At 50.4% G+C, this 14,900-nt stretch overlaps 2 protein-coding genes across 3 annotated transcripts in view; one reads left to right on the forward strand and one right to left on the reverse strand.

Moving 5' to 3' along the window:
- Positions 1-2,722: 2,722 nt before the first annotated feature.
- On the forward strand, positions 2,723-5,246 carry adipoqa (adiponectin, C1Q and collagen domain containing, a). Its single transcript, XM_071414607.1, has 5 exons — positions 2,723-3,080; positions 3,184-3,389; positions 3,518-3,598; positions 3,763-3,903; positions 4,207-5,246. Exons 1-5 carry the CDS (start codon positions 2,894-2,896, stop codon positions 4,327-4,329), a joined length of 738 nt encoding a protein of 245 aa, XP_071270708.1. The 5' UTR covers positions 2,723-2,893; the 3' UTR covers positions 4,330-5,246.
- Positions 5,247-8,759: 3,513 nt separating this feature from the next.
- The window catches only part of LOC139583478 (serine/arginine repetitive matrix protein 1-like), an 8,007-nt gene continuing 1,866 nt past the window's right edge, over positions 8,760-14,900 (reverse strand). The window contains exons 3-8 of one of the 2 annotated variants that reach the window (XM_071414610.1): positions 14,126-14,170; positions 13,910-14,052; positions 11,541-11,764; positions 11,314-11,464; positions 10,954-11,202; positions 8,760-10,851 (exon numbers count right to left, since the gene is read on the reverse strand). In XM_071414610.1, coding sequence (XP_071270711.1) covers positions 9,328-10,851; positions 10,954-11,202; positions 11,314-11,464; positions 11,541-11,764; positions 13,910-14,052; positions 14,126-14,170 — 2,336 coding nt within the window. In that variant the 3' untranslated portion in view covers positions 8,760-9,327. Of the gene's footprint in view, positions 10,852-10,953; positions 11,203-11,313; positions 11,465-11,540; positions 11,765-13,909; positions 14,056-14,125; positions 14,171-14,900 lie in introns of both variants that reach the window. The other variant, XM_071414608.1, reaches the window with a different exon arrangement.

The following is a 14,900-nucleotide window of genomic DNA, read 5'->3' on the forward strand; positions in this document are numbered from 1 at the left end:
AGATGGTTTGGGATGAGTTGGACCACAGAGTGAATGAAAAGCAGCCAACAAGTGCTCAGCATATGTGGGAACTCCTTCAAGACTGTTGGAAAAGCATTCCAGGTGAAGCTGGTTGAGAGAATGCCAAGAGTGTGCAAAGCTGTCATCAAGGCAAAGGGTGGCTACTTTGAAGAATCTCAAATATAAAATATATTTTGATGTGTTTAACACTTTTTTGGTTACTACATGATTCCATATGTGTTATTTCATAGTTTTGATGTCTTCACTATTATTCTACAATGTAGAAAATAGTACAAATAAAGAAAAAGGTGTCCAAAATTTTGACTGGTACTGTATTTGCCTCAATTACTTCGTACCCCTGCACATCAACTCAGTACTGATACCCTGTATATAGCCAAGTTATCATTACTCATTGTGTATTTATGATGTCTTTTACTGTTAGTCTACACCTGCTGTTTATGAAGCATGTGACAAATGAAATGTGATTTGAATTAATTTGACACAGACACACAGGTGTCTGTGTCAAACAGCATGTGCATGGAGCTGTGTTACAATCTGCTTTAATCTCTCTCTCCTCCGTTCATCTCTCCATCTCTCCTCACCTCCATCTCTCCTCCGTTCATCTCTCCATCTCTCCATCTCTCCTCACCTCCATCTCTCCATCTCTCCTCCCTACATCTCTCCTCACCTCCCATCTCTCCATCTCTCCTCCGTTCATCTCTCCATCTCTCCATCTCTCCTCCCTCCAACTCTCCTCACCTCCATCTCTCCTCCCTCCATCTCTCCTCACCTCCATCTCTCCTCCTTCCATCTCTCCTCCCTCCATCTCTCCTCACCTCCATCTCTCCATCTCTCCATCTCTCCTCACTCCATCTCTCCATCTCTCCTCCTTCCATCTCTCCTCCCTCCATCTCTCCATCTCTCATCACCTCCATCTCTTCTCCCTCCATCTCTCCTCACCTCCATCTCTCCTCCCTCCATCTCTCCATCTCTCCTCCCTCCATCTTTCCTCCCTCCATCTCTCCTCCCTCCATCTTTCCTCCCTCCATCTCTCCATCTCTCATCACCTCCATCTCTTCTCCCTCCATCTCCCCTCACCTCCATCTCTCCTCCCTCCATCTCTCCTCCCTCCATCTTTCCTCCCTCCATCTCTCCTCACCTCCATCTCTCCTCCCTCCATCTCTCCTCCCTCCATCTCTCCTCACCTCCATCTCTTCTCCCTCCATCTCTCCTCACCTCCATCTCTCCTCCCTCCATCTCTCCTCCCTCCATCTTTCCTCCCTCCATCTCTCCTCACCTCCATCTCTCCTCCCTCCATCTCTCCTCCCTCCATCTCTCCTCACCTCCATCTTTCCTCCCTCCATCTCTCCTCCCTCCCTCCATCTCTCCTCACCTCCATATTTCCTCCCTCCATCTCTCCTCCCTCCATCTTTCCTCCCTCCATCTCTCCTCACCTCCATCTATCCTCCCTCCATCTCTCCTCACCTCCATCTTTCCTCCCTCCATCTCTCCTCCCTCCATCTCTCCTCACCTCCATCTCTCCTCCCTTCATCTCTCCTCACCTCCACTCTTTCATCTTCTTCTCTTAACCCACTGGAAGAGAGTTGTCAATGGGTCAGGGTAAACACACACATCACCCCAGGAGATAGGCAGCTGCCCTCTCCCTCACACACACACATCACCCCAGGAGATAAGCAGCTGCCCTCTCCCTCTCACACACACATCCCCCCCAGGAGATATGTAGCTGCCCTCTCCCTCACACACACACATCACCCCAGGAGATAAGCAGCTGTCCTCTCCCACCCTCCCTCCCTCCCTCCCTCCCTCCCTCCCTCCCTCCCTCCCTCCCTCCCTCCCTCCCACACACACACACACACACACACACACACACACACACACACACACACACACACACACACACACACACACACACACACACACACACACACACACACACACACACACACACACACACACACACACACACACACACACACACACACACACACACACACACACACACACACACACACACACACACACACACACACACACACACACACACACACACATATCCCCCTCAGAAGATAGGTAGCTGCCCTCTCCCTCACACACACACATACCTCAGGCCTAATTTCTCTCTAGTCATGTAGAGAAGAGAGGGGAATAAGGGAGGATGGTGAGCAGAGGAGAGAGGGGAATAAGGGAGGAGGGTGAGGAGAGGAGAGAGGGGAATAAGGGAGAAGGGAGAGGAGAGGGGAATAATGGAGGAGGGAGAGGGGAATAAGGGAGTGGGGAGAGGAGAGAGGGGGAGAAGGGAGAGGGGAATAAGGGAGGAGGGAGAAGAGAGGGGAGGGGAATAAGGGAGAAGGGAGAGGAGAATAAAGAGAGAGAGAGAGGCAGAGAGACGGGTGTTTTTTCTGATCTCCTGCACACACACACACAGCTCTTCTCTGCAAGTACCCGCTGTCACACACAGTGGAAATGGACTCTATCGGCAGTGCTGACCTCTGATTCTCTATCTATCTATCAATCTATTTATTGCCCTCCCTCCCTTTTTCTCTCAGTCAACATGGATACTAGCCTACTGTATCCTACTAAAATATTGCCCTGACCACAAGAGGGAAGCAGAGGATCGCCGTGTGTGTGTGGGGGGTGGGGTGGGGGGGGGGTTCTGGCAGGTTATTTGGGGGGTATGACTTTCACACCAGCCGGAGTCACACGCAGTCAGAGATAAATATAGGAGCACAATTCACACTAGCACACACATGCTCAGACACACAAGGACGAGATAGATTTGTATCACTCTCTTCTACTCTCTCTCCACTCCGTCTCTTCAGCGATTCCCTGCTTCGTGCAATCTCAGAGGTCACAGATCAGAGGTCAGATCACCATGGTAACAATAAGCTGGATGCTGCTGTTGTGTGTGCTGGCAGAGGGGTATGGGTCAGAGGTCGGAGTTCAGGAGGGGTGCGGCCGTTGGATGGGAGGCGTTCCTGGGACTCCTGGTCTGGACGGGCAGGATGGGAGAGATGGGAGAGAGGGACGCCAGGGAGAGACAGGAGACACTGGACTTCCAGGTAGAACACATCAGGGAATCAACAATCAACATATAGATTCTCAAACTTTCTCTCACCAACACTCTCCCTGCCCATCTCATTCTCTTTCTCCTGTCCTCCCTAGGTGTGCGAGGTGAGAGGGGAGAGGTGGGGGAAGTTGGGGGGGACGGATTCCAGGGACGACGGGGTTTCCCGGGGGCCCCAGGGCTGCAGGGGCAGAGGGGCGAGAGTTCCTTCCTGTATCGCTCTGCCTTCAGCGTGGGACTAACCACACCCACTACCACGACAGACACACCCCTTCACTTCACCAAGATCTTCTACAACGAACAGGTACTGTGTGTTTGTGTGATGTCAGAGCAAATATCAAATATCGATTCTTCTTTCCAGCTTCACTATATCCAGTTTTTCTGTTGTCTGTCTGTCTGTCTGTCTGTCTGTCTGTCTGTCTGTCTGTCCAGCATCACTATGATGACATTTCAGGGAAGTTCCGCTGTTTTATCCCCGGAGTGTACTACTTCACCTTCCACCTCACTGTACAGGTAACACACACAAACCCTGTAATGGTAAGTTACTGTACAAAAAGGTACAATATCTTACCGTACATTTCAAAGAAACTTTGGTTTAAACAGTACATTACTGTAAACTTTGTTTAGGGTCAGGGGTGTAAGGTGGGCTGTACAGTAGCGGTGTGTGTGTTGTTTAGGGACAGGGGTGCAAGGTGGGGCTGTACCGTAACGGCCGTGTCATGTCACTGACTCTGGACCAGTTCCTGACCTCTGACCTGGACCAGTCCTCTGGAGGGGCGGTCCTAAACCTCTCATCTGGAGACCAGGTATGGCTGCAGGTGAGTCATATGCTGCCGATTCAAAGAAACAATGAAGGGGTCTTTTTCCTTTAGTTCCTTTAGTTCTTTAATTCTTTATTATTTAGAGTTCTAAAGTCTGGTTGAAAAAGTCAATATGGCTGAATCAGGCTAGCAAACAGAACTCTTTTACCAAACTGGTGAATTTCCTATGGCTGCTATTAGATGTTGTTTGTTTACATTAGAATTTGACCTTCTACTCCTCTGACAAAGTCACCACACACACCACACAGTCACTAACTTATTACTTCATTAATAGCTAATATAATATCCCTCTGTCTACAGGTGTATGGTGCGGAACAGGAAGAAGTTGGAATTTACGCTGACATCAACAACGACTCCACCTTTACTGGCTTTCTGATTCAGCCACGCCTACCTAGCAGCCCATTGGACAACCGCCGACGCTGACTTCCTGCTTTAGCTGTGCCTACCAGGCAGCCGATTGGACAATCTGCTACACCATACCTACTTGCAGTAGCAGCTGCTTATTTTCAATCACATCCCTTTTTCCCCCACCTTTCTCCTTATCGATCACCTCTAACTATCCCCCACCTCTCTCCTTATCCCCCACCTCTCTTCCTAACCTCCACTTCTCCCTATCCCCCAACTCTACCTATCCCCCACCTCTCTCCCTATCCCCCACCTCTACCTATCCCCCACCTCTCTATCTAGCCCCCATCTTTCTATATAGCCCGCAGCTCTCTCCCTATCCTCCACCTCTCTCCCTATCCCCCAACTCTCCCTATCCCCCAACTCTACCTATCCCCCACCTCTCTCCCTATCCCCCACCTCTACCTATCCCCCACCTCTCTATCTAGCCCCCACCTCTACCTATCCCCCACCTCTCTATCTAGCCCCCACCTCTCTATCTAGCCCCCATCTTTCTATATAGCCCGCAGCTCTCTCCCTATCCCCCACCTCTACCTATCCCCCACCTCTCTATCTAGCCCCCACCTCTACCCATCCCCCACCTCTCTATCTAGCCCCCACCTCTCTATCCAGACCCCACCTCTCTATATAGCCCGCACCTCTCTCCCTATCCCCCACTTCTACCCATCCCCCACCTCTCTATCTAGCCCCCACCTCTCTATCCAGACCCCACCTCTCTATATAGCCCGCACCTCTCTCCCTAACCCCCACTTCTCCCTATCCCCCAACTCTACCTATCCCCCTCCTCTCTCCCTATCCCCCAACTCTACCTATCCCCCACCTCTCTCCCTATCCCCCACCTCGACCTATCCTCCACCTCTCTCCCTAACCCCCACCTCTACCCATCCCCCACCTCTCTCCCTATCCCCCACCTCTCCCTATCCCCCACCTCTCTATCTAGCCCCCACCTCTCCCTATCCTCCACCTCTCTCCCTAACCCCCACCTCTACCCATCCCCCACCTCTACCTATCCCCCATCTCCCGCCCTAAGCCCCACCTCTACTGGCTTTCTGATTCAGCCACGCCTACCTAGCAGCCCATTGGACAACCGCCGACGCTGACTTCCTGCTTTAGCTGTGCCTTTCTCTCTTCCTAACCCCCACCTCTACCCATCCCCCACCTCTCTCCCTATCCCCCTATCGATCACCTCTACCTATTCCCCAACTCTACCTATCCCCCACCTCTCTCCCTAACCCCCACCTCTTCCTATCCCCTACCTCTCTCCCTATCCCCCACCTCTCTCCCTAACCCCCACATCTCTCCCTATCCCCCACCTCTCTCCCTAACCCCCAGCTCTTCCTATCCCCTACCTCTCTCCCTATCCCCCACCTCTCTCCCTAACCCCCAACTCTACCTATCCCCCACCTCTCTCCCTATTCCCCAACTCTCTCCCTAACCCCCACCTCTACCTATCCCCCACCTCTCTCCCTAACCCCACACCTCTCTACCTAACCCCCACCTCTCTCCCTATCCCCCACCTCTCTCCCTCTACCCTACCTCTCTCCCTAACCCCCACCTCTACCTATCCCCCACCTCTCTACCTATCCCCCTCCTCTCTCCCTATCCCCCACCTCTACCTATCCCCCATCTCTCTCCCTATCCCCCACCTCTACTATCCCCCACCTCTCTCCCTAACCCCCACCTATCCCTATCCCCCATCTCTCTCCCTAACCCCCACCTCTCTCCCTAACCCCCACCTCTTCCTATCCCCCACCTCTACCTATCCCATACCTCTCTCCCTAACCCCCACCTCTCCCTATCCCCCACCTCGACCCACCCCCCATCTCCCTCCCTAAGCCCCACCTCTACTGGCTTTCTGATTCAGCCACGCCTACCTGGGCACTCCATTGGACAACCGCCGACGCTGACTTCCTGCTTTAGCTGTGCCTACCTCTCTCCCCAACCCCCACCTCTTCCTATCCCCCACCTCTCTACCTATCCCCCACCTCTCTCCCTATCCCCCAACTCTACTATCCCCCACCTCTCTCCCCAACCCCCACCTCTTCCTATCCCCCACCTCTCTCCCCAACCCCCACCTCTTCCTATCCCCCACCTCTCTCCCCAACCCCCACCTCTACTATCCCCCAACTCTCTCCCCAACCCCCACCTCTTCCTATCCCCCACCTCTCTCCCTATCCCCCATCTCTACTATCCCCCACCTCTCTCCCCCAACCCCCACCTCTTCCTATCCCCCACCTCTCTCCCTAACCCCCACCTCTTCCTATCCCCTACCTCTCTCCCTATCCCCCAGCTCTCTCCCTAACCCCCACCTCTTCCTATCCCCCACCTCTCTCCCTATCCCCCACCTCTACTATCCCCCACCTCTCTCCCCAACCCCCACCTCTTCCCTAACCCCCACCTCTTCCTATCCCCCACCTCTCTCCCTATCCCCCACCTCTACTATCCCCCACCTCTCTCCCTAACCCCCACCTCTTCCTATCCCCCACCTCTCTTCCTATCCCCCATCTCTCCCTAACCCCCACCTCTTCCTATCCCCCACCTCTCTCCCTAACCCCCACCTCTTCCTATCCCCCACCTCTCTCCCTATCCCCCACCTCTCTCCCTATCCCCCACCTCTACTATCCCCCACCTCTCTCCCTATCCCCCCCTCTACCTATCCCCCACCTCTCTCCCCAACCCCCACCTCTTCCTATCCCCCACCTTTCTCCCCAACCCCCAGCTCTTCCTATCCCCCACCTCTCTCCCTAACCCCCACCTCTTCCTATCCCCCACCTCTCTCCCTATCCCCCACCTCTCTCCCCAACCCCCACCTCTTCCTATCCCCCACCTCTCTCCCCAACCCCCACCTCTTCCTATCCCCCACCTCTTCCTATCCCCCACCTCTCTCCCTATCCCCCACCTCTTCCTATCCCCCACCTCTCTCCCTATCCCCCACCTCTCTCCCCAACCCCCACCTCTTCCTATCCCCCACCTCTCTCCCTATCCCCCACCTCTTCCTATCCCCCACCTCTCTCCCTAACCCCCACCTCTTCCTATCCCCCACCTCTCTCCCTATCCCCCACCTCTCCCTATCCCCCACCTCTACCTATCCCCCACCTCCCTCTACCTATCCCTCACCTCTCTCCCTAACCCCCACCTCTCCCTATCCCCCACCTCTCTCCCTAACCCCCACCACTACCTATCCCCCAGCTCTCTCCCTATCCCTATCCCTCACCTCTCTCCCTATCCCCCACCTCTCCCTATCCCCCACCTCTACCTATCCCTCACCTCTCTACCTATCCCCCACCTCTCTCCCTATCCTCCACCTCTACCTATCCCCTGTTCTCTGAGATAAGCTGTATTAAATACTAAAAGGAAATAGAACTCCTCTCTCTCTATTTTTCCCCATTTTTCTCAGTCCCCTCTCTTTCTCACTCTTTGTTTCCTTTCTCTTTCCCTCCCTTCCCCCGTATGTCCAATCCACACACTCTCCTCTCCTCCTGTCCCTGCGCGTGTCCAGCTGGCCTCCCGCCCAGAGGGCCAGTGTGTGTGTATGTGTGTAGCTGTAATCTATATTTATAATCATCTTAGTTCTGTAATGATAAAGGTCACCTGCCACAGGCTGTCACATGAACACTCAAAGAGAAGCTGTGTGAGTGGGTTCCCTCTGGGCTCACAGCTGTTGTTACTGAGTCAGAGTGCTCTTGGATCAATAAAGTTGTATTGATGTTTCAAACTGGGTTTTTTCTTGTCTTTCTGTGAGTTGGGGAGCGAGGTGGGTCAGTTGGGGTAGGGGTCAGGTGCATGGCGGGAAAGGGGAGAGGGATATTTTTAAAACTCATTTGAACTTCTTCCCCTTTTCTTTGTTCAATCACTCTGCACCCTTCTCCCCAAAGTATGCACTCATCCACTCCTGTTGTATTTAAAATGAGTAAACATGAATATGTTTAAAGTACCATAATGGTGTATATGTGTATAGGGGGACCCCTATAGTATATAGGGGTCAGTAGTAGATAATATTACCACTGTCAGCCTATAGGGGTCAGTAGATAATATTACCACTGTCAGCCTATAGGGGTCAGTAGATAATATTACCACTGTCAGCCTATAGGGGTCAGTAGATAATATTACCACTGTCAGCCTATAGGGGTCAGTAGATAATATTACCACTGTCAGCCTATAGGGGTCATTAGATAATATTACCACTGTCAGCCTATAGGGGTCAGTAGATAATATTACCACTGTCAGCCTATAGGGGTCAGTAGATAATATTACCACTGTTAGCCTATAGGGGTCAGTAGATAATATTACCACTGTTAGCCTATAGGGGTCAGTAGATAATATTACCACTGTTAGCCTATAGGGGTCAGTAGATAATATTACCACTGTTAGCCTATAGGGGTCAGTAGATAATATTACCACTGTTAGCCTATAGGGGTCAGTAAAGAACATGGACACAAAGAGTAAAATACATGTTTTTCAAAGCTTTTATTTAAAACATTCAGTGTAAAAAAACTTTACAAAATACATCATAAACAAAACATAAAAATTATGTGAAGTTTGTAGCTACAGAATTGAAGCAGAGCTGCAAGAATGTATTAAATATTCCAGTGAGAATGAGGCGATCAATCGTCAACTACTGTCAATTAATCAATGAATAAAAGCTATCAAACTGACAGATAAAATAGCTAGTGGAGAGAAACTCCTCCTGCTTCTACTGCTAACAGCACATTACTATGTGTGTATGTGTGCCTGTTCGTCCATACGTGACGTGTGTGTGTGCATGTGTGTGTGTGTCAGACTTCATTCAGTCTTTTATTGTTTTGTATTAAATATAGTGTTCCACGTCATCTGCTCCTGTTTTTGGCTGGTGTGTTGGTTAGTTGTTGTTGTAGTCTTTATGGCATATGCAGTGTGTGTCTATGTATGTAATCAAATCAAATTTTATTTGTCACATACACGTGTGTGTGTGTGTGTGTGTGTGTGTGTGTGTGTGTGTGAGTGTGTATGCATGCATGTATGTGTATATGTGTGTATTTATTTTTGGCGGTAGTCAGCAGCGTATGCTCTGTGGTTATCCTGTTCAGGGTACTGGTCTCCGTATCCTCTCAGCATGTCCTGGAAGCTGGGCATTCCCTGCTGGGGTGAGGGGTAGGACCCGTATGACAGCCCCTGCGAGGGAGGGGGGTAAGCCCCGTAGGTCTCCTCCTGGCCACTCTGGTATGGCTCTGAATCTGCCTCGCTTTCTCTCTCTGGCTCCCCCTGGTTGTTGCTATGGTCCTGGCTGTGCTGTGGCTCCCCCTGGTGTACAGCTTGGGCGTTGGCGTCTGGCAGCAGATCCTCCCGGGGTTCATAGCGACGCAGGCGGCAGTTGGTGTCGTACTCCGGGTCACAGTCGGGGTCAGAAGGCTCCAGAACTCCGTTCCGTGAACCATCGGCATTGAGATGCGGCTCGTAGGGCTCGGCGGGGTAGGCGGTGTTACGGTGGGCGCCAGAACGCGGCTCTGCGCGGGCTATTGGGTAGCACTCCTGGTCGTAGCCGATGAAGCATTCATAGCCCTCCTTGGTCTTTCCCCGGGGGCCCAGCGGGTGGCGATCCTCCTGTGTGGCCTCCTCATAGCGGGGAGGGGGGGTGGGGGCCTTCTGCGGCGGGGAGGGGGGGACATGTCTGTGCATGGAGGCCGCAGCTTCACGGTACATTGCTAAGGGATCGTTAGCATTAGCCTGCCTGTACATGGTGTATGGGTCGTTAGCTTGAGCATTAGTGATAGCTTGGCGGTACATGGCGTATGGGTCACTAGCTGGAGCACTGGCTTGGCGGTACATGGCATATGGGTCACTAGGTTGAGAGCTTGGAGCACTGCCTTGGCGGTACATGGCGTATGGGTCACTAGCTTGAGAGCTTGGAGCACTGCCTTGGCGGTACATGGCATATGGGTCACTAGCTTGAGAGCTTGGAGCACTGCCTTGGCGGTACATGGCATATGGGTCACTAGCTTGAGAGCTTGGAGCACTGCCTTGGCGGTACATGGCGTATGGGTCACTAGCTTGAGAGCTTGGAGCACTGCCTTGGCGGTACATGGCATATGGGTCACTAGCTTGAGAGCTTGGAGCACTGCCTTGGCGGTACATGGCATATGGGTCACTAGCTTGAGAGCTTGGAGCACTGCCTTGGCGGTACATGGCATATGGGTCACTAGCTTGAGAGCTTGGAGCACTGCCTTGGCGGTACATGGCATATGGGTCACTAGCTTGAGAGCTTGGAGCACTGCCTTGGCGGTACATGGCATATGGGTCACTAGCTTGAGAGCTGGGAGCACTGCCTTGGCGGTTACCATTAGCGTTAGCATAAGCATCGCTGTACATAGCGAATGGGTCGCTGCGTTGCTCGGGAGCTGGGGGCGCAGCACGCATTGCGGCGGGTTCATCTTTGTGTTCTTCCTTGAACTCCTCTGGTGCAGTGGCGTACTTGGTTGCGGTGAGAGGGTTACAACCGTCCTCAAACAGAGGGTTGCAGGAACCAGGACCCGCCGGGGCAGGGGGAGCAGGGGCATGGGGTGCCTGGGGACGGAAGGACAGTCATGATCATGATATTACAATTCAATGATAATCGCATATAATAATAATGATGATGATGGCGATGATAACAAATACCAATCTTACCTGTAGGGACGCAGCATAGGCGCAGCGAGGGTCTCTGGGGTCACAGTTGGGGTAACGGCGGAAGAGGCCGGAAGGAGCTTTTTGGACCAGCTGGGGTTTGCAGGTGGGGTCTTTCGGGTCACAGCCCAGGTGGGCGTAGGAGGGCAGGGGCCCAGCGGAGGGATTGTGGCCGAAAGCAGCTCTCAGGTGGTACTGGAGACAGTCCACGTCCTCCGCTGAACAGATACGCAGCAGCTCCGCCTTCTGCTCCTGGACGGGAATAAAAACAATCATGCTTATGTTAATTATAGATAGCGAGATAGACACTATACATTAGTATAGTGGTACAGTAAAAGCAGTAATAGTGTAGTAATACTGTACCTTGGACAGGAAGGGCTGCACAGCGGGGGAGTAGTAGTACCCAGAATGAGGTTCTTTAACAGCCACAGGGGAGCGCACATAATTGGGGGCTGGGGCCTTGACCGGGCCAGGTGGGGGCTGGCTCTTGGCAGCATACAGACAATATGGGTCCCTACAAAGGACATTAGATTAGATTCAATTCACAAGCATAAAATTATATAACACAGACATCAATTAACATGACTGACCTGTAGGGGTCACAGGCCTTGACAGGGGCGGGCTTAGGAGGGGCCTTGGGGGTTTCAGGTTTTTGCCGGCTAGTAGCCGAGGCCACGCAGTTTGGGTCCTCTGAGTCGGCGCAGGCCTTGTAGATGTCCCCTAGGTGGCCCAGGTAGGCCTTATAAGAGCGACGTCCCTCAGCACGGTTCTTATTCTGGAGGTAGGCCAGGTAGACCCTGTCCAGCTCCTGGACCTAAGGGGGGGGGGGGGAGAGAAGGGGATAAAGATATGAGGTTAGAGGTATAGGAGGTTCATAAAGATGAAAGCTAGGGAAACCCCAAGAACATGAATAGAGATTAGAGGTCGACTGATTAAGATTTTTCAACGCCGATACCAATACCGATTATTGGAGGACAAAAAAAGCCGATGACGATTTTTAAAATGTATTTGTAATAATGACAATTACAAGAATACTGAATGAACACTTATTTTAACTTAATATAATACATCAATAAAATCAATTTAGCCTCAAATAAATAATGTTCAATTTGGTTTAAATAATGCAAAAACAAAAGTGTTGGAGAAGAAAGTAAAAGTGCAATATGTGCCATGTAAGAAAGCTAACGTTAAAGTTCCTTGCTCAGAACATATGAAAGCTGGTGGTTCCTTTTAACATGAGTCTTCAATATTCCCAGGTAAGAAGTTTTAGGTTGTAGTTATTATAGGAATTATAGGACTATTTCTCTCTATACGATTTGTATTTCATATACCTTTGACTATTGGATGTTCTTATAGGCACTTTAGTATTGCCAGTGTAACAGTATAGCTTCCATCCCTCTCCTCGCTCCTACCTGGGCTCGAACCAGGAACACATTGACAACAACCACCCTCGAAGCAGCGTTACCCATGCAGAGCAAGGGGAACAACTACTCCAAGTCTCAGAGCGAGTGACGTTTGAAATGCTATTAGCACGCACCCCGCTAACTAGCTAGCCATTTCACATCGGTTACACCAGCCTAATCTCAGGAGTTGATAGGCTTGAAAGTCATAAACAGCAGAGCTGCTGGCAAAACGCACAAAAGTGCTGTTTGAATGAATGCTTACGAGCCTGCTGGTGCCTACCATCGCTCAGTCAGACTGCTCTATCAAATCATAGACTTAATTATAACATAATAACACAAAGAAATACGAGCCTTAGGTCATTAATATGTTTGAATCCGGAAACTATCATCTCGAAAACAAAACATTTATTCTTTCAGTGAAATACGGAACCGTTCCGTATCTAACGAGTGGCATCCATAAGTCTAAATATTCCTGTTACATTGCACAACCTTCAATGTTGTGTCATAATTACGTAAAATTCTGGCAAATTAGTTCGCAATGAGCCAGGCGGCCCAAACTGTTGCATATACCCTGACTCTGCGTGCAATGAACGCAAGAGAAGTGACACAATTTCACCTGGTTAATATTGCCTGCTAACCTGGATTTCTTTTAGCTAAATATGCAGGTTTAAAAATATATACTTCTGTGTATTGATTTTAAGAAAGGCATTGATGTTTATGGTTAGGTACACGTTGGAGCAACGACAGTCCTTTTTCGCGAATGCGCACCGCATCGATTATATGCAACGCAGGACACGCTAGATAAACTAGTAATATCATCAACCATGTGTAGTTATAACTAGTGATTATGATTGATTGATTGTTTTTTTATAAGATACATTTAATGCTAGCTAGCAACTTACCTTGGCTTCTTACTGCATTTGCGTAACAGGCGGGCTCCTCGTGAGGTAGGTGGTTAGAGTGTTGGACTAGTTAACCGTAAGGTTGCAAGATTGAATCCCTGAGCTGACAAGGTAAAAATGTGTCGTTCTGCCCCTGAACAAGGCAGTTAACCCACCGTTCCTAGGCCGTCATTGAAAATAAGAATGTGATCTTAACTGATTTGCCTAGTTAAATAAAAGGTGTAAAAAAAATATATATAATAAAATAAATAAATTCGGCAAAATCGGTGTCCAAAATTACAGATTTCCGATTGTTATGAAAACTTGAAATCGGCCCTAATTAATCGGCCATTCCAATTAATCCGTCGACCTCTAATAGAGATACCTGTAAAGTTCCCCAAGGTTCCCATGTTATTCTCAAACACAATATCCCTTTTCATCTCTAAGCAGATGATACTCAACTCTGAAGGATTGTGGTTAGTTAGTGTTGGCCCCTTGGGACCAGAAGGTTTGTGGTTAGTTAGTGTTGGCCCCTTGGGACCAGAAGGTTTGTGGTTAGTTAGTGTTGGCCCCTTGGGACCAGAAGGTTTGTGGTTAGTTAGTGTTGGCCCCTTGGAACCAGAAGGTTTGGGACCATTCCCGGATAACCCCCCAAACTCCTCAGAGTGTACTCACTGCCTCCGTGTTTCCATTGTCCGTGAAGTATTTGTACCAGCTCCAGAAGTCTGAGTGTTGCTTGTACCAGCTGATGTTTCTACGGTTACGGACAAGCCTCCTTGCCGATGCCATGGCAACCGCTGTCTCTTCAGTGGCATCCCCTACTGGCCAGACATCAAGCATCAAACATTGTTGTGTATGTAAAGTATGTTTGTTAGGTAGTTGTGCATTTACCATGTCCATTGAGCTTCTGAAACACCGGCCATGCCGACAGGAATTCTGAGAAGACAGACACAGTGTCAGAGCTAGATGTTGCCAGCATCAGCAGCAGAGACCAGAACATGCTTACATATACTACTAAGTACCTTTCCCCACGGCAAGTGTAATATACAGGTGGAAATGTTCGGTGTCTACGGCTCTTTGTAGATTTTATAGGTGAGCATGTAACAGTGGACCCCAACTGGGCTAGCTACCTTACAGAGCTCTGTGTGTGTGTGTGTGTGTGTGTGAGAGAGAAAGAGAGAGAAACAGTAGACACAGCTTTGCATGCTCTTTCATCTCCACAGGGAAAATGGTGCTAACAGTTTTTAGAGGGAAGGGCAGCGTGGGGTGGAGGTAGAGAGAGAAGAGATGAAAAGAGGAGGAAAGAGGGATGGAGGAAGAGAAGGAGAGAGAGATGCATGGATGATGGATGGAGGGAGGTGTGTGTGGTGTTGGGGTAAATGTTGCGGTCTCAGTGTATCCGCTGTATTATATTTAATGAGCCAGTAAAAGACCGGAACATCTGGAAACAACAGTCTTTACGGGACAGGGGGGGGGGGGGGGGAGGAGAGGGTGAGCAGGAGGGAGGAGGAAGCGGGACTCTGATGCTGACAGGTAATAATCTTTTACAAGTGCCGGAACGATGAAAGAATTCCCTCCCTCTCCTCCCCCTCCTCCATCCCTGTAAATACATGACGGGTTAAGGTTAGGATTATGGGTCTGTTGAGAGACCGTTTCAGAGGAAAGA

This window comes from Salvelinus alpinus, chromosome 8, assembly GCF_045679555.1.
Source record: "Salvelinus alpinus chromosome 8, SLU_Salpinus.1, whole genome shotgun sequence".
Lineage (NCBI taxonomy): Eukaryota > Metazoa > Chordata > Actinopteri > Salmoniformes > Salmonidae > Salvelinus > Salvelinus alpinus.

Excerpts from the sequence above, each read along its gene's own strand:
- adipoqa (XM_071414607.1), top strand. The coding sequence starts at position 2,894 with ATGGTAACAATAAGCTGGATGCTGCTGTTGTGTGTGCTGGCAGAGGGG. Across the intron at positions 3,390-3,517 it reads AGATCTTCTACAACGAACAG|CATCACTATGATGACATTTC; the intron begins GTACTGTGTGTT and ends CTGTCTGTCCAG. Across the intron at positions 3,904-4,206 it reads GAGACCAGGTATGGCTGCAG|GTGTATGGTGCGGAACAGGA; the intron begins GTGAGTCATATG and ends CTCTGTCTACAG.